Consider the following 20,435-nt stretch of genomic DNA (forward strand, 5'->3'; position numbering starts at 1 on the left):
ATGGTAATGACTTTAGGTCTTGAAAGCCACAGACAAATTCCAAGCTGGAGGTCTGGCAAGGAATGACTCTATATTCTGATGCCAAGCTCTGGAATCACCCCAGTTTCTTACTGAAATGCGTAACTTCAGAGAGCTAGAATGGTCCCTGGCAGTAGAGATTTCATATTCCTATGTGGGGCCTGTGCACTCAGGAGAAGTCTAAAGGAACTATGATGAAGTATCTGGGAAGGACAAGAAAGATTCCTCACATCATCTTCCCAGCTGCTCTCCCAAGCTGGTCTCCCAAGCCTCTTCACATTATCTGACTTTTTGTCCATCTGCTGATCACGTGCTGCATTTGCAACTTTATTTCTAATGTTTCGAACAAGAGCCTGCATGCCACTGCTATGCAATATCTTGTATAATGTGGTGATGCAGACTAGAGCTAAACAAACACTTAACATATTTTCAGAGATTAGCCTAAAGAAAGCCAAATACTTTGTTAAAAATTGTTATCTTTACAGAAAAGAATCAATTTGGCATCATCTTTGTGCCCTGATGCAAGTGCACATCCAGAAAATAAGCTTTTCTCTTCATTTCCTTTTCCTCCAGCACTCACCCTTTCTTGTAGCACTAATTCGTAGTCTTTCATTCAAACCATGGCTCTTACCTGTGACAACACTGGGGATTTTAGACAGAAAGCTCTTGACTGTTCGGATGGGAACTCCACCTGCCTTGTCATCTTGCATTCTTGTAATTATATCTTCAATCTGGCAATGGAGAAGGAAAGAATAACATTATGTTTGCAAGAACAGTGACTCTAGAGACTCATAATACTGATAAAGTATTGACACCAGCAAGAACTGGGTGCCATACAATCTTTTCATGTCATTTGCTAAGATTTGCTGAGCTATTCCAACTCCCTTGTCACTGGGGACAAGGGGAAAAGAGGTTGAGAATTGATTGATATGATGGGTTAAAAGAAGGTTTACAGGAATGATCCTAGAAGTGGAAGACTAAGTTCCAGCCATGTCAACGACTGCCATTTTCCCCCTATTGGGCTATATTTGAATTCCTTACTTAGTCAAAACTCCCATTGAAAAAAACAATTGAAAAAAAAATGAAGCAAGCAGAACATTTCAAGCAAATCTAGATAGTTTCAGTAGCTCTAGGAATGTGGGAATAGCTGCATCACACACTCATAACATAAATAAGGTAATTAGTCCAGACACAAAATAATGTTTATATATTCTAGATTAATAAATATGAAAGATGTGACAGGTCCTGCCCAAGGGGAAGAAGTTCCAGTGCTAAAGAGATAACTCATGATATCCAACATCATTTTCCCCTCTTATTCCACTTGTCTTCCCAAAAAAGTGGAACAAAGCTGAATTTGCACCCTTAAAAAGTGCAGTGCTGTGAGCTTCCTTGGGACTCAGACACATGGGGCTATGTGCATTGCTATACTATTCTGAATAGTTGGCATCTGACTAAAACTAGCTGAAGTGTGTGCGTGCATGCGAGAGCATGTGTGTGTAAAAATATTAGTGTTGATGAAAACAGATGCCAGAAAGACAAGTTAATATGTCTTTTTAGTGATATAATAGGCACAATGTGGGTGGCATAAGCAGCTCAAACTTTCTAAAACTCCCTTCTCAACTACAGCTGTGTGAATAATGGTTTTTTTGGCTTGTTGGCAATTATGAAAAACAAATAAAATGCATTTTAGTTTGGGTCAAAAAACAAATTATTTTTTTTGTCAAAGCAAAAAGTTGAAAAATGGCTCGTTCAGGCTCAAATATAATAGCTCATTGCAACAAAAAATGACCGGTATATCTTTTGTTTCATTTTTAACCTTGTCAAAAAATTTTGGAAATTGGAACCAAAAAAATCATTTCAAGCTGAAAAATTGAAACATGTGATTTTGGAAAAATGTCAAAATAAAATCCAGATTTTTTAAATGAATTTTTGACCAAAGAGCAGCAAGAAATGTACATGAATAGGCAAAACATTTTGGTGTTCCAAAATCTACATTTTTTGCTTCAAGAATTTTGGCAGAGGCATTTCACCCAACTCTAGACCCAATCTTTACGTGCAGGACGATATCTAGGAGTGGGAAGGGATTTCAGTCTCCACTCCCATCTTATTGATGACATCTCTACTGAAACTGCTTTCACAGGTGGTGCTTTCTGTAATGTGGGCCATTTAGGCTATGTCTATACTATCCAATTATTTTGAAATAAGTTCAAAATAGTAACTCCCGAAATAACTATTTCAAAATAAGCTTATTCTTCTTCAGAAGCAGGAGTTATTATTTCAAAATAACAGGCTTGGTAGTGTGGATGCTCGTGTTGTTATTTTGATAGACATGCCCAGTGTAGACATGCCCTCTGAGTCACTGTTGACCTGAGCTATCTGAGTCAGCAATCTTGAGGAGAATACTCTGCTTAATAATCACCTGAGCCGTGCAGCAGTCTCTCTTTCTCTCTCTGACTCTCATTATCTACATGACCATTCTGCTAAATTTAGAGCTTATTTTCCATACAGGCAGCATAAAAGGGGAAAGGAGATAAATCTTCGAGCAGTCAGTGTTTCAGTACGGGAAGATGGTAAAATCAGGCCACTTAATTTCTCTAATAGAATCGCAACTTTTGTCCCTTTTTAATATTAATAGTAGAAGAAAAGAATTGAAAACTCAGGTAGTTCAGTGACATGCCTTCTAATTTAGCCAAACACATAACCACCAATACATTTCCCCCCTCCCCTTTTTTGAGGCCCTGATAGTTTTTATATAATGATATGTGAATCGTGGGCTTTTATATAATGATATGTGAATTAGGGCTTTCACTATATCCTAAAACTTCAGATTTTTTTTGACAATCTTGTTTCCAATACAATAATCCTTCACTCAATGGCTTTGATTACAAGAGACAAGAACAGGAACTGAATGCCAATTAAGTCAGATACTGAATTGCAAGCGAATGTGATTTATTCTAGATATATCTGTATGAGTCCCTGTTATGAAAAATATACCCATGCTCAAGTGTGAAATGCAGACTGCATTAAGTTTTTCAATCAGCAGAAGAAGGTGTTTTGCACTACCACTACTATGTTAGCACTAACACCATATAAAAAATACAAATAAAAGTGAATTCACTAAGATGTTTCCAATTGCAGTATCAGGAATAAAAAGATGGCAATGTGTACGTACATGACCATTTAACATAACGTAAGAACATACAGAGTCACACAGAGACTATATCTAGACTACATGCTTTTGTTGACAGAAGTTTTGTTGACAGATACGGTCGACAAAGCTTCTGTCGACAAAGAGCGTCTAGACTACATCCAGTTCGGTCAACAAAGCAAGCCCCTTTGTTGACACGACAGGACATGACATGTAGACACAAAGGACAGTGTAGATGCAATAACGCCTTCTGTCAACAGAACTCTGTCGACAAAAGATGTTATTCCTCATAGAATGAGGTTTACAGCCATCGACAAAACTGCTGAGTTCTGTCGACGTTATGTCAACAGAACTCAGCAGCAGTGTAGATGCAGGTATAGTTTTGTCGACAAAAGTCCACTTGTCAAGCCCTTCTTATAGCCATTGATGGACCTATCCTGAATGAACTTATTTATTTCTTTGTAAACCAGTTATAATTTTGGTCTTCAGAACTTTCCCAGCAATGAGGTTCACAGACTGACTGTGCACTATGTGATGAAGTACTTCCATTGTTTTGGTTTTACCCCTACTGCTGATCAATTTCATTAGGCGACGCCTCATTCTTGTGTTATATGAAGGAGTAAACAACACTTCCTTATTCACTTTCTTCAAGTCATGATTTTTTAAATCTTGTACAAAGCATATAATGTAAGATGTCAATGAAAAATTTATCCTGTTTATAGGCATGTATCATGTTTGTATATGAATATTGGCTATATAAATCTACATTTTAAATGTGTTTGCTCCTGGTATTACACCCATGAGGTAATTTATATAAATATCTGACCAACACATTGTAAATGAGCTACTCAGGTTTAATTGACCATAAAGAGCATGTAACTCTCACAATGGACCACAGAAGAATGGTCCCAGCCCATCCTGTGGATGCTTTGACCAGAATAGGGGTAATGGATGCTCATGTGAGTTATCAAGCCATGTAAGGGCATGTGACTTGCTCATGTGACACTGGACTCCATCTTGTGCATATAATTTTTCACAAATTTAAATGAGAACTTTTGTTTGGGACAGTAGAAGTCCCTTCACATAGGAGAAGGTATAAAATACCCTAGGGGCATCTCCATTTTGCCTCTTTCCTAATCCGGATTATGGATTTACACTAAAAGCAGCATATTGACTCTGGACTGAGGACCTTCCAATTTTTGGAAGTTAACAGACATTTTTCAAGCCAGCTGTCTGTAGCATCGCTGCTATAAACCAGACCCAAAAGCTTTGCAATGATTATATGTATATGACTTCCTTAACCATTTTAAGGGTCTCCTTTTTCTTTTCTCTTACAATAAATGTTTAGATATTAGATACTAAAGGATTGGCAGTATGATTATTGGATACGATCTGAGTTATATATTGACATGGCTACGTAACTAATCTCTTGGGATTAGCATTTGTATGCATGCACTTACAAACTTTGTCAATATTTGTTGTCTAACTACATATCATGTAACTGAATGAGGTTCTTTCATTTGGTTGTTTCTCCATTTGGTTGTTGTGCTTCATTATCTTATATCCTCTCTGCTTTACTAGAGAATGTCCAGTAGTAGATCCTCCCCATAGGATGTCTCTGTCCACACTGTGTGCTCCTGTGCAACTATCAGCTTTTGCATCCTGAATGTTTGAAAACTTCTCTACAACCTTTTACATTTTAAATGCCAGTAATCTAGTTCCATTTTGGTTTAGGTGGAGCCCCAATCTTCCAGTGTAAGGTCCTTCTTTCCCGAGAGGTTCCCCAGTTCCTAAGAAATTTAAAACCATTCTCTCTACACCATTGTCTCATCCATACATTGAGACCCTGCAGTTCTGCCTGTTTAACTGGCCTGCAGGTGGAACTGGAAGCATTTTACAGATGGTTACTGTGGACATCTTGGACTTTCGTCTCTTACCTAGAAGCCTAAATTTGGACTCAAGGTCCTCACTCTGATCTTTCCATGTGTCACAGTTACCTATATGTACTATGATCACCCACTCTTCCCCAGCACTGCTCATAAGTCTGTTTAGATATCGAGAGAAAGCTGCATCCTTTACATACAGAAGATAATTTGCCATGTGATTCTCCTGGTCATCACAAACCCAATTATCTAAACTTCTAATAATCAAATGTCCCATAACTATTATCTGTCTCTTCCTAATAACTGGGGTTCCCTGCCCCAGAGGGGAATATCCTCAATGTGAAAGAATACCATGACAGCACGTGGAATAATCTTCTTATGCTCCAGGTTGATGTCTTTTTCATCTGAGACTTTCATCTGTCTCAACAGCAAAGAGGCTGCTGTCAGACTGAGGGTGAGACTGCTCTGCCTTGTCCCAGAAATTTTCATCTATTCACCTCTCAGTATCCCTTACTTACTCTAGTTCAGCCACTCTGGTCCAGAGTCCAGACTCACTGTTTGCGTGCCATGACCTGCTTGCACCAAATGCATACGTATACCACCTGCTCGCAAGGCAGGTACTGTTCATGCGACATTCAGATCAATCAATTGGCTAGCCCATACTTGGCACAAAAGCATATGCCCAAATATAGTGAGGTCTGATTGATGGGGCAGTAGAAAACTCAAATCCCTTCCTATTCACTCTAAAATATGAGAGAATTTTTGCCCCTTTGAGAACATTCAATCCCTGCATCCACCTGGAGACAAGGGTGCCAATTCCAGTGGGAATGGCCAACTGAACACTAGTGCTGTACAGATTTCAAATCTCCTCAGGTCATCCTTTCCTCTGATCAGAGGTCGGAGGTCAATGACACATGCAAGGCTCCTCTTCTTCCAATTATGGATGTTTAAACTATACACAGTGCCCCTTTGTTACACTAGGAGTTGCAGTTCTACAATTCTTCTATTCCCTTTGGAAAAGGTCCACAGTGCTTATCTTTCCCCTATACTTTCCATTGGCTTGATGGACAGGAATGTAACTCATTTAAAGAACCTCTTTCTACCACAAGGACAGACAGAAGCATAATAGCCATGAACTTGAATGATTTCTCCTTACACATAGAAGCATTTAAAAAAAATCTCAAGTCAACTTCGATTTGCAGGCTCTACTTCTACCATTTAAAAATGAATTTCATTCCAAAGTTTCCTGGGGTTGTAAGACAATCTTGCCTACTGCAGGTGCTGAATTTGATCGCTGTGTGCATAACTTCAGGCTATTACTGAATGAACTTCTCACACTGTTTATATCTGAATTTTGAACTGACACATGCACTGGTGAATAGATCAGCAGCACAAGACACAGCAACAATGCTATTTGAGTTGCAACAAAATCTATTGACAACTGGTTATCCATATTTAATCTCTTATAGAATAATTTTGCTTTCCTCCCCCATCAGACCACTGAGGAACAGAACAATTTTACTTACAGTCTAGCTCTGTGCACCACTGAGAGCTATTAGTTGACCATAATAGTTTTCCCCATTCAAAAACTGTTGGAAGAGCTCGTGTACCTTCAGGCTGTAGAGTACGTACATCCACAAGGGCTTTCAAAGAGGCAAGAGCATCAAGACATCAATGAATGGCCTGGCAGCCATAGCAGAGCCCTGCAGGGCACTCTTAAAATTACTCAGAGAACAAGATCCAATGCGGTTACAGAGCCCCATCTCCAGTGAGTGAATTGTGAGTGAACAGTAACCGGGGGAATTGTGTCACATCAACTTCTGTCTCCACGCAGGGGCCACGTCATCTTCAGCCTTGGCAAATATAATCTTGCCCCACTCAGAGCCTTGCAGAGTATGTCTGCAAAGATCATTTTCCCAGCCTGTCACCTGGACCGTGTTACCCCTCTCTCTGAATCCCTCCACTGGTTGCCTACACCCCAAATCCGTCAAACATAAGCTGTCTATATTCATTTCAAGGTCCTTCAGAGTCAAACCTCATGCCATTACTTCTCATGCACAATCAAGCTATCAGTGCTTGCATCTGATAAGCTCACAATGCCAACCATCATTGCTTACTAGTTAAATTATCAAGGTGCCTCCAGTTCTCCCTCCCATGTTGTCCCTCTGACTTAAAGGTAAATATCTACAAAGCTACCACCTTCCAACCTCTCTTCATTATGCCCCTTCATTTTCCACACTCAAAATTCTTCATCACAATGCTTACATATAGCTGGAGAATAGTTAGGCTGCTGCTGTGCTGAGACCACCTCCCATCATGCCAGCCAATAGTCCAGTGTTTGTATTCCTCCCATCTGTACCATCTGTTGTGTTCAGTCCTACAGCAATATTGTAAGCCTCGAGGGGACAAGGATCACCTCTTTTATTCTGGGTTTGTATAGCACCTTTATATAATTAGTTCCCTGATCCATGGCAGGGCTACAAGTGCTACAATAATACAAATACCAAATAGTCATAAAAAAACCCAAGAGTTAAGCAAAACATCCCCTCCAAAAAATTAAGTTGAAAAGTTTGATTCACGGATGTTCCATTATCCCTGTTTTACCAGTGGAGAAACTAAGATATATAGCAATTGACTGACTTATCCAAAGTCAAACTGCAAGTCTATGGTAGATCAAAAGATAGATCTCAAATCTCTTGTCTTTCGATATTTTTAGCCATGAAAGACTGATCTTTTAAAGACGGGTGCCTTTCGTTCATCTTCTAAATTCTTATTTAGATGCTGAGCTAAGCACTCTGATTTTTTAAAAATGAACATCCAAAAGCTTCCAACTCCTAAGCAATATATTTCTTCCAGTACAGCTGATATTTGGAATGGACCTGGTGGCTCCATGCTGTTTCTTTGCACCTCTATGATGAAATGCAGCTTTTGTCTTCTTCATCCCCTCTCTTGCTCTCTGAGAGCACCTCCCATCATGCCAGCCAATAATCCATTTACAGCTCTGTTTACCACAGGGGTGGGGAACCTAAGGCCTCTGGGTTGGATGCAGCCCCTACCTTGCCTGGTTCTATCCCCCAAGGCTCAGGGCTCAACATTAGGGAGCCCGCGCTGGTGTTCCAGCCCCCTGCCATCCCACTGTGGAGCTGGAGCACACAAGCTCTACTAGCCTGGCCTACTCTACTACTGCTCCCTGGCCAAGGCTCCAGTGTGCAAGGGGAATACGGGGAGTGTTCTTTTCCTACTCCGTTGGGGGCCATGTCAGTGAGGGTTTGTTTGTTTTGCTTCTCACTTGTGTGCAGCCCCTGACTGATATTCTGTGAGTCAGTGGCCCTGACCCAAAAAAGGTTCCTCACCACTGGTTTACAGCTTCTATGCAAATTGTGGTAATGCCTTGTGATAGTTTGAATGTATTGACCAGTGAGCTATTTGTTTTCAAGTGACAATACACAAAGCACATTTTGTACAGACATTATTACAATAGCATGCAGAACAGGGGGTGGGGAACCCTTTTTCGGTCAGGGCTGCTGACCCTTAGAAACTACACTCACCATTTCAAAAGCAGGGTTGCCAGATGGTTTCAACAAAAAATACCAGACACACTGGACATTGCATCACAATCTACATTATATCTTATTTAGAAAATACCAGCCATTTATATTTTCTCAATTTGTTTCCTGAACAGAAAGCTCAAATACTGGACTGTCCAATTCAAAACCTGACACCTGGCAACTCTATTCAAAAACCCAAAATTCAGATGAGTTTTCTTGGAGAGTATTCAAACCATTATAAAGATTTTTTTCCAGGGTTTCTATTTTCAAACCTTCCAAAAAGTTTGCAGATGTTGTCATCCAAGGTTTTGGTTTGTGCTCACCTTTGGAAATGATTCAGGAAGTAGGTTACAGTCATAAGAAAAGAAAATGCTCATTCAAGCATCAGGCATGTAGGGAAACAAAGGGAATATCAAGTGTGAAGGCCATTTTTATAACTGTTTCATCTCAACTTTGCAAAGCACTGCCTATTTGTCGCTGCAAATGACTCTCTAGTTCCCGCATTGCATTACAGTTCTCTTCCATGTCTGTATCTGGGAAGTAGCAAAAATGAATCCTTGGATACCACATCAGTGTGGGAGGCAGAAAACAGCACAATGAAATGATAACCATATTTCTTAATCCAAAGTGCGTGAGCCACATTGAACTGGCTTCTGCCAAGCAAAAACCATGGTAGGAGACTTTTTTCCCCCATTATGTGGTCATTGATATTTCTTTTAGCTGTTCATTCCCTTTGTAAAGGGGAATTTCACTCATCCATGGACAAGGGTTTAATAGCTCCTTGAGAAACCAATGGAACATTAATTTATAAGCTGACAATTTCAGCCACACAGTATATAGCAAACCACACAGGCATTATTTTTCTCATAACTGGACATTGTTATAGGATTCCAACGACCCCTCTTCCTGGTCCCCAGTCTAAGGTAGCTGCATTTCACATAAGCACACTTACACTGCATTTACAAAGTGCTTTGAGTCTTTAGGAGTATATCAGCACAAAGAGGATTCTGACTGTAACAGTTGGCAATATACTATTATAGTTGCATGTAGCAAATCCCAAATCCCCTACTCCTTTACCCATCCAGTATTAAGGGACATTAGACCTTTCCCCCACTACATTCTCAGCACGTCCACTAACAAAAAAGCAGGAAGAGCTTGAATTCCAAGTCCAGCCAGTTGCTAGCTGTTTGGGTTTGGACCAGAAAGGCTGGTCAAAAAGGGATCCTAGTGGGTCCAGTCAGTGCTCCCAACCAGGCCAATGAAAAGTCCATCCGGCAGTGCAGCAGGAGTAAGGTAGGATTCCTGCCTGCCCTGACTCTGCATGGCTCCTGGAAGTGGTTAAAGATTCCTGCAACCCCTAGACGAAGGGGCAGCCATGGAGGCTTCATGTGCAGCCCTGGTCTCAAGCACCGATTCCATAGCTTCCACTTGCTGGGAACTTCACCGCTACTGAAGCGAGAAGGATTCACAAGTCACTTCTGCAAACTGCCTGAGGTAAGCACCGCCTGGAGCCTGCACCTCTTTCCCCCTTCTGTGCCTCACCCACTTGCCCCATCCCTGAGCCCCTTCTTGCAGCCAAACTCCTTCCCAGAGCCCACACCCCCTCCCTTGGCTCCAGTCCAGAGTCCCTTCCTGTATCTCACAACCCTCATCTCTGGCCCCACATGAAAGCCCGTACCCCCAGCTAGAGCATTCACCACTTTGCACCCTAACCCACACTCCAGCCTGGAGCCACACACCTCCTCCCCCCACACCCTGAGCCCTTCATTTCTGACCTTACCCATGAGCCCACACCTCCAGCCCTAACCCCATGCCCTCTTTCATATCCCAACCCTGACTCATCCAGGAGTCTCCTCCCACATCCTGAACCCTTCTGGCTCCAGCCAAGAGCCTGCAACCCCAGCCAGAGTCTGCATCCTCTACCACACCACAATCTGTTGCCTCAGCCCAGTGAAAATCAATGAGTGAGCAAGGCTGGGGGAGAGCGAGCAACAGAGGGAGGGAGAGGGAAGTGAGTGGGGGTTGAGGCCTCAGAGAAGAAGTGGGGTAGGGGGCCAGGAGAAAGTGTTCAGTTTTCTGCAGTCAGAAAGTTGACCACCCTATCTATGCAGTGTGTCTTTGTATGACTAAGACTCACCTACATTTGATGAATAAAATAGTAAGTAAAAGGGGAGCCAGAGTTATGCAAAACAAAATCAAATTTATCTTGATGTTTCTCTCTCCATTCCAAAATGTTGCAGGATTTCTAGAATGTCCAATCAGTGTCCAAAGAAATAGACTCTGTAATTTCAGGGCTGTATCCCACTGCCAGTCCAGGGTTGTCATCTAATTTTCTCAAAATCTAACACTGTTCATTCAGTAGTAAGAAAAAAAATATTCTTACCTCAGATGTGAACTTGCTTTCTCCCAATGCCACAGCAAAGGACACTACTAGCATGTGGCATGTTTGCACTGAAGCATACAAACAGACTCATTTAGGTTTGTGGTGAGCCAGAAACCCATAGGTTGACCACAGCCTGTACAGGGGGATATGACAGAGAGATAAATCAGAAATACATTAAAAGTTCTCTCATCTGCCAAGGCCCAGTTGTGTGGTTGCCAGTTTTCAGCTTTACAAGGCTCCCTTATTGAACATTTGTCAGTACTTAGTAATTGTATCTAGTGAGTTCAATTCAGAGATCACCAGAATCTAATTTTGCCAACACTTTCTAGTAACCTTGTAATGGAAACAGCCCTTTTGGGACAGTCTCTTAATCTACACGTCTTCCCTCTCCCTCCATCCTCAACTACTTTCTTCTAAATGATCCACTATATCATGTGCCAGTCTGATTCCCTGCAACAACTGCCTGAATCTCAGGAATTCATAACACACACTAACAAATGGCAGAATGTTCTGTAAGTATTACTCATCAGCATGAATACTAAACCAAGAAAGGAAATCACACACCTTACATTGAACAGACACAACATGGTTTGCAGTTTATACTGCTTTGCTTTCTAAACCGAGAAATCTCATGAATGCTGATAGGAGTGTGATGGCATGGGGAAGGATCAACCTCTGTGAGCTAATGTGGTGGCAAAGGGTGTGTCTACACTGCACCGTTATTACGAGATAACTAGTATTATTTCATAATAACAATGTGAATGTCTAGGCAGCCATTCCCTTATTTTGAAATAATTTCAAAATAACCAACGGTTTATTCCAAAATCTGTAAACCTCATTCTATGAGGAATAATGCCTATTCCAAAATAGCTATTTCGAAATAGGGCATATGTAGACACTTCACTGCTGCTATTTCAAAATAGCCCCTTACCAGAGCCATTTTAAATTATTCCTCCCCAGTGCTTCCTGGGGCTCTACCTCAAGATAGCACGTCCACATTAGGGAAGTCAGATTAATTTTGAGGCTTTCCTGTAGTGTAGTGCTATTTCAAAATAAGCTATTTCAGAATAACTATTCCAGAATAGCTTGTTTTGAAATAGTCATGCAGTGTAGATGTACCCGAATGGATTATCAAGTTTGTTGTACCCTCTAAATTGAATTGAAAATAAAAATTGGTGTTTATCAGTCCCAATCCCCACTCACCACTTATCAAAATTTTCCACTGGACATACCCAAATCCTAGCACTCTGCCTCCCCTCTTCACTCTCTAGCCCCTACAACACAGCTCCATGCGTGCACAGACTAGGAACGTTCATTTGACAAGATTTATGGACGTTTACCTGATTTTTACCTTGCTGCTCCACTCAGAGAGAGAGGTGTCAGCAGGCAGGTGACACAGTTGGGTGTCAGCAGGCAGGTTTTATTCCCAGAGAATCCACAGTGATTTTAGTTAACCTAATTTTCCTTTGAAAAATCACTTGGATGGAAAATTTTCAAACAGCTGTAGTTTAGTTTTCTACTAGTGTAGCTCATTGTGACTGGGTCTACACGTGTTTTATGCTAAGTCTCTGGATGCCAGTATATATACTTTTATTCAGATACCTTGCTGTATGCATTTCCAAAACATTTCCTTGACATTGTAATTGCCACTTAAGTTTTTCCACCGTAAGTATATTTTTTAGAGCTGGTTGGAAAAGGGAATTTCTATGCTTTGGAAAATACAGACATTTGTTTTTGTCTCAAGTAAGGATGAGAAGCTGAAATTTTCCATGAGATGGAAATTCTAAAAATTTTCAGTTAATGTCAATTTTTTTTTTATCAAAATGAAAGTGTGACTTATGAGAGTCACATGACAAGGGCTGCATCTGGACTGCAGGGTTTTTTCAAAAAAAGTAGCCTTTTTTCGAAAAAACTTCACCTGCATCTAGACTACAGCTGCGTTCTTTCGAAATTGAATTGAAAGAATGTGGCTTTTCTTTCGATGGCGGTACTCCTCATTTCACGAGGAATAACTCCTTTTTTCAAAAGTGCTCTTTTGAAAAAAGGTGCTATGTAATGCCAACTGTGCTTTTTCGAAAGAGAGCATCCAGACTGCCTGGGTGCTCTCTTTCGAAAAAGCAGCTTGCTTTTTCGAAAGTACTGGTTGCAGTCTAGATGCTCTTTTTCGAAAGAAGCTTTTTCGAAAGTATCTTTCGAAAAAGCCTCTTTCAAAAGAGTCTTGCAGTCTAGACGTAGCCTATGTTATTAGAGGAGAAGTAGTCCTCCAAGGAGCCTAGTCTATAGGAAAGAATAAGGCAGAACTAAAATACTCACAGGGGAATAGGTGCAACAGGGAGATGTAGATTAATACTGAAATAATTAAATGACGCATTTTGGGCCATTAAAGAAACCTAAATATTCTGTAAATGGTAAAAAATATTTTACATCAGCTTTTCTGATTGAAAATAGACAGGGGGAGGAAATCAGCATTTCCCTGTGGAAAAATGTAAATTTTGCAGAACTGCATTATTCAGCAGAAAAATCACTCTCACTCAAAATTGCCAATCATTTTTAGTATTAATATAGTCTGATGTCAGGTTGATAGCTTTTTGTGGCCAGCAGGTTGGGGAACACTTTAAACATTACTAAAATTGATCTCCTGTCTGGGGACTGCATAAATGGTTTTAAACAAGGTGGCAAACTTGGGCTCTCCTCGTGTGGCATTTTACTGTAAAATCTAGTAACATACACGTCTTATGGAGAAATGGACACATTTTCTACTTCTGTGCATTTCACATGAACAGCAGAGCAGCTATGTACATGCAGACCTTTGACTCTCATATTGCTGTCTGTTGATAGGTTCACTATCACCATTGTTACCATCTTTATTATTATTACTATTACTAGTAGTACTAACTGTCCTAGGATACTACTGTAATGCCAAGGAGTGATTTTTCAAAGGAAAATTAGGTTTTTAACTAAAATCACTGTGGATTCTCTGGGAATAAAACCTGTCTGCTGACACCCAACTTTGTTTCTTGGGGAGGACCCAATTGCGCTAGGAGCTGTACAGAAAAAAAACACTCCACAGCGCTTACAATCCGAGACAGAAAGAAGTAACAACAGATGGTGACAGGCAGAGCTACTATCTCCTTCTCTTAAAAAACCCCAAAAAACTAAAATATCTAACCAGATGGTTTGGCATAGTCTAGAGACTTCCCAAACTTCATTTAAGATAAGCCAAGTCTATGCACAAGTCTATGCACATACGTTTTTTAAACAAATGAGCATGATTGCTGCAGTGGAGAGCACACACAGTCTGATTAACTGGCTGCTTAATGAATCCTACAGTGTACAGTAAACTGAAATGTTACAATTACTAATGAGCTATGATGTAAGGCTAAATTTCAGTAAGCTCCTGCAACTGCTCCTCTACTGTATGTATCCAAGAATAAGTGGTGGGTTTATGAGCTGTATTCAGAATTAAATCTCTCTCCACGAGCACACTTTCCCCACTCAAACAATCATTCCCTGAAACGTTGTGTTCTATTGCTCCAGCTCATATTTTGGTATTGCTGCTCATCTCTTTCCCCCCATTCACACTTCCATTCCTCCCCTCTCCCCCACGTTAATTGGAATATCAATGAAAGAGATGAAAATTGATAACCCTGGTAATACAGACTTCTCTTTGTTAACAAATCAGGCATAGCGCTGGTTGCAGCAGAGGACTCTTCCTCCACATTGCTGCTCAATCATACCTCAAACTGACCTAAAGGAACCATGGATACGTCTACACTACAACGTTAATTCGAACTAACTTAGTTCAAATTAATTAATTCGAACTAAGCTAATTCGAACTAACGCATCTAGAACTAAAAACTAGTTTGAATTAGCGTTTTGCTAATTTGAACTAGCATGTCCACATTAAGTGGACCCTGAACCGGGGTTAAAGGATGGCCGGAAGCAGTGCCGGAAGGGCATCAGAGGAGGACTTAGAGCGTGGAGATGCTGTCTCAGGCTAGCCGAGGGCTGTGCTTAAAGGGTCCCGACCCCCACCCCGGACAGACAGTTCTCAGGGGTGCCCCGCTTGCAAAGCAGTCCTGGCCTGGAGTGCCCTGAGTGCCCACACTGGGCACATCACAGCACTCGGCCATCAGACCGGCTGCACTTGCCACAGGCTGCCATCTGGGGAGAGGGGACAATTGGGGGACTGCAGGAGAGCTTCCACCCCCAGAAGCCCACAGAGCCAGCCCAGTCCTCCCCATCGGGGGCACGTATCCCATTCCTCCCTCACCTCCTTCCACTTACCCCTCCCTAGCCCCCCTTCCTGATGTACAAAATAAAGGAAAATTGTGTTCAAAAATGGAATCTCTCTTTATTGAACAAAACTGGGGGAGACTGGGAAAAGGAGGTGGGAGAGGGGAAGAGAGAGGGTGGGAGAGGGGAGGGCAACGACAATGATGAGGGGTTGGGAACAGGTCCCATATGAAGAGAGGCTAAAGAGACTGGGACTTTTCAGCTTAGAAAAGAGGAGATGGAGGAGGGACAGGATAGAGGTCTCTAAAAGCAGGAGTTGGGTGGAGAGGGTGCATACAGAAAAGTTCTTCATTAGTTCCCATAAAGAAGGACTAGAGGACACCAAAGGAAAGGAATGGGTAGCAGGCTTCAAACTAGTAACAGAAAGTTGTTCTTCACAAAGCAAAGAGTCAACCTGTGGAACTCCTTGCTGCAGGAGGCTGTGAAGGCTAGAACTGGAACAGAGTTTAAAGGGAAGTGAGATCAAGTCATGGAGGTTGGGTCCATGGAGTGGTATTAGCCAGGGGGTAGGAGTGGTGTCTCTGCCCAAGGTTTGTGGAAGGATGGAGAGGGATGGCACGAGACAAATGGCTTGGTCACTGTCTTCGGTCCATCCCCTCCAGGGTCCCTAGGGTTGGCCGCTGTTGGCAGACAGGCTACTGGGCTAGATGGACCTTTGGTCTGACCCAGGACGGCCATTCTAAGTTCAGGGCTCAGGGTCGGGGGTCTCACTGGACCACCTTGATTTTCATGCACACCTGCTCCTGGGTGGCCAGGCTGGCAGCTCTCCTGCCCTAGACGGCCACTTTCCTGTGCCTAGTGTGGAGGTCGTGGACGAGGTCCACGATGTCTGCACTAGCCCAGGCGGGTGCCCGCCTCTTGCGGTCCCGGGCAAGCTCCCGGGAGCCGCCAGCCTGGTCCCGGGAAGAGGGGGAGGGCTGGGGGGCATCGGGTGGGTGGCTCGATCCGTGCCAGGTGCAGGGTCTGCTGGCTGGGTGCTGGCAGGCTTGCACCTGGCACGGGCACCGTAGCCAGCCCGGGCCCCTTTAAGAGGTCCGGGGCCGGGAGGGGGGCAGACGAGTTACCCTGGTGTTGGCCAGAGTGGCCACCAGGGAAACCTGGGGAGGGCTAGCCTCCCACTAGTTCGAATTAAGGGGCTACACACCCCTTAATTCGAACTAGCTAGTTCGAACTAGGCTTAATCCTCGTAAAATGAGGTTTTCCTAGTTCGAACTAAGCACTCCGCTAGTTCGAATTAAATTCGAACTAGCGGAGCACTAGTGTAGCGCTTTTTAAAGTTAGTTCGAACTAATGTCCATTAGTTCGAACTAACTTTGTAGTGTAGACATACCCCATCTCTAGCAATGAAAGGGAAGTGCAGTCTTTAAGTCGTTTAAGTCTTTGGCCTCTTAGAGAACCGGTTAGTACCAAATGTAATGGTGATCTGATATGGATACTTATCAGCTAGTGACAAGACTAAGGGGATATCTACACTGCATTCCTCTTTCGAGAGAGGAATGCAAATGCAGACAAATGAAATTGCAAATGAAGCACGGATTTGAATTTCTCGTGCTTCATTTGCATAATCACGTCCAGGCACTTTTTCAAAATACTCTATTTTGAAAGAAAAAATGCTGTTTAGACACAGTTATTTTGAGGAAAAAACCTTCTTTCAATATAAACCTAATTTTATAAGGAGTAAGGGTTAAGGGTTGTTTTGAAAGAAGGTGTTTTTTTTTTTTTAAATAACCCCATCTAGACTGTGTTTTTTCTTTCAAAATAGGGTATTTCGAAAAAGCGCCTGGACACGATTATGAAAATGAAGCACGGGAAATTCAAATCTGCGCTTCATTTACAAATTCATTTGTCTGCATTTGCATTCCTCTCTCGAAAGAGGAATGCAGCATAAACATACCCTAAGGCTCCTAGGTCATTTTATGCAGACCACCTATTCCCTTCATATTAATTAGTTTTGGCCAACACCATTCCTTGACTAGAGCCAGAATGGTGACTTAGAGCAATTCTTCAAGAATTAACTGCAGTTTAAAGAAAGAATAAAAATGTATGAAGAAAAGAAAAGAAAAGAAAAGAAAAGAAAAGAAAAGAAAAGAAAAGAAAAGAAAAGAAAAGAAAAGAAAAGAAAAGAAAAGAAAAGAAAAGAAAAGAAAAGAAAAGAAAAGAAAAGAAAAGAAAACCCATAGGTTAGAGTCTGAAGTGGGGAAAAGGAGAAAAGCTGAAAACTTATTCTTTCACCAATAAGATCTCTACAGGCTGTGTGGGTGTTGGGGGTGGGGAAGAGAACACTGTTTAGATAGGGTTTTAATAGAGTGATATATTGCAGGGATTGATGGAAGTCTGCTGCCTCACTACAGAAATTTTTAGACGCACAAGTTGCCTTGGTAACAGGAAAGATTCTCTTTTCTGTTGCATCACTGCTCCTAATGTAAAAACAGCCAGTTCTTCAGACTATATTAGTTTCTATAATGATGACTCAAAAAATAGCTTCAGCAGACCTGCCTGATAGAAATTCAGCTAAGGTGTTTGTTTTAGAAGGGGCGAATTCCATGCATTCATAAAAGAACTTCCCCCTTTCTCGTGCACACTTTCATTCAGGATATAGCAGAGTACCAGGGCAAGACCCACTAATCTAATAACCAAGAGCATGAAGATGCTGACCTGTGTCACAGAGAAACCTCTTCTGTACCAAGCTCATCTATAATAAGCCTATCCGAACAAACACTCTGAAATGGCAATTAAGTGTCAGGCATAAAAGTTGGCCAAAGCAGTTTCAGATCACCAACCTTTCCCACCAGTTACACTTGGTGTCATGTTTGCGGCCCAAAGTATCACTTTGATTACTGACTTTGAGCCAGTCCCGAATATATAAAATGAAATATGGCTGAAACTAAGGATTTTCATCTGAATTTGGGAAGGAGCCATAAATGAGCGCCTTCGCACTGAAAAGGCTTCAGGAATCTTAAATCCTTCAGCAAACCTGAGCTGAATTTCATGTTTCTAATGACACCCAATAGGCCAGGTTTGCAAGATTTGGGATTTTTGTCACAGTTTTTTTTTTTTTTTTAAACAAGGCTTAACTTTCATTTGAAATTCTAGGAATGAATCAATGGAAATACGGATAGAAATGTAGCCGCATTAGTCTGGTGTAGCTGAAACAAAAAACAGGACTATGTAGCACTTTAAAGACTAACAAGATGGTTTATTAGGTGATGAGCTTTCGTGGGCCAGACCCACTTCCTCAGATCAAATAGTGGAAGAAAATTGTCACAACCATATATACCAAAGGTTTATATGGTTGTGACAATTTTCTTCCACTATTTGATCTGAGGATCAAAGGTTTATATGGTTGTGACAATTTTCTTCCACTATTTGATCTGAGGAAGTGGGTCTGGCCCACGAAAGCTCATCATCTAATAAACCATCTTGTTAGTCTTTAAAGTGCTACATAGTCCTGTTTTTTGTTTCAATGGAAATACAGAACTGCAAAATCCTCCTCTGCCAGCCTCACTCAAGAGGCAGTCAGAAAAAGGAAATCCCAGCCCTGTTAAGAACTTCCATTTGCAACTCCAGTGCATCTGGAAAGGAGATTTTCTATGGAGCAAGCTGGAAGCAGCCACAGCCTGGCAGAGTAAGGAAAGAATGATCTGAAGTAAAGCTGGGCAGGTGAGACAAAACAGGCTGCACTTGCCAAGTCATTTATTTTCTTCCCTGTCACAGTAAGCAGCTGCTTCTAAGTTGTGTTGTAAAAGAAGAAAAACAGTTTGTGCAGGGTATTGAGCAAGGGGAGAGGAAAGATGGGGAGAAGGAGCAGATGGATACTCACAGCAGAGATCTGTATTATTACACAAAAGGTGCTTGAGAAATGTTATGGTGTCACCAGCCAATGGGTTCTCATAGGACTGTCTGGTTCCCCGCTCTTGCTTGTTAAAGGAATACAACATTTCTACCCAACATGTAAGTCTCTACCAGAAAGTAAAACTCTGCAATAAGGGAACAACAACTATATGGAAAAGTTTTTAAAGCAAAGCATCATTCATTTACAAAATGGACATCATGTATATTTAAAATCTCAGGGCCTAATTTTGCACTCAGATAAAACATGAGGGCATCTCTGGGTCTTAGTCTATCTTCACACACTGCAAGGCTGAAAGATCTTCTGAGTGAAATCAGGGAACATTTCTGACTTTTTATACTGCAAGTGTGTTTCCAACATGTAGGTTCAACAAGATGCTATAAAATGTAGGCTACAGTTCCAGGCAAAATGAGGTAAGAATAACTGTTTCACTACCTACTCTGTGAAATGTATGAAATTGGATAGCACTGGACAAAAGTTTCTCCTTACAAAGTTACAAGTTTTCATTAATACATTTCCAGCTTTCCACACAATAACTCACAGGTTAATTTGGAGCTATTCAGAAAATAGTTAAAATATTCCCACTATGAAACCCAGCCATTTGGCACTGTTGTTTTTGAGAAGAATGTCACATCAAAAAGCTCAGTATTTCACATACTAGCTTCCCTAGAGAACTGATAAGCAAAATTATATCCTATATAATCCACACCTTTATGTTTATGGCCACTCCATTTATATACATTAACAAAAGCAACCCAGACTGGACAGTTACAAAATGATTAGCAAATGCTCCATAAAAACATTAAAGATGCCCCAAATATTCCTGTGTGTGTTATATTGCACCACATAATGCAGTATGGCAGGTCATTTCATGCATAATTTAACTCTTTGCATTGCAATGTATCACAAGAAAGATTAAATCTAAAAAGGTGTAGCAAAGTGGATGTAAAACAGTCTGGTTTGTATTACTGGCAATCCAGTTTACCACCATCAAAAGGGGCATATTTTCAATACAGCTCTTAATAAGGGTATGCAACCCAACTGTCTCAATTTTTTTATAAAGTAATTCTCAACTAAAAGATCATACTGGATTAAAAATGTTAAATGCAGCTATCAAATGGGGGAAGATAAGTTTGTTCTCTATCTCTCCGATGTTAATGTTGTGAAGTGGCAGTGTTCTTTCCCGGAAGAACCCAATCCAGAAAAACCTGCTTAAAAGATTTCAGTTTGCTAGGGAGTTGATAGTCAGGTCAGTTTTGCTTCTCTCTTCTAGGTACATGTGATTTGCACAGTGATTTTTAAAAATAGG

General features: G+C 41.3%; 1 protein-coding gene across 3 annotated transcripts in view; it reads right to left on the bottom strand.

Annotated features, from left to right (window-relative positions):
- Positions 1–20,435, bottom strand: part of RGS6 (regulator of G protein signaling 6) — a 472,365-nt gene that overhangs the window by 162,431 nt on the left and 289,499 nt on the right. For all 3 annotated transcript variants that reach the window (XM_075927284.2, XM_089778523.1, XM_089778524.1), the window contains exon 3: positions 650–749. In XM_075927284.2, the coding sequence (XP_075783399.1) occupies positions 650–749 (100 nt within the window). The remainder of the gene's footprint in view (positions 1–649; positions 750–20,435) is intronic.

This window comes from Pelodiscus sinensis, chromosome 5 (assembly GCF_052426305.1).
Source record: "Pelodiscus sinensis isolate ZL-2025 chromosome 5, ASM5242630v1, whole genome shotgun sequence".
NCBI lineage: Eukaryota > Metazoa > Chordata > Testudines > Trionychidae > Pelodiscus > Pelodiscus sinensis.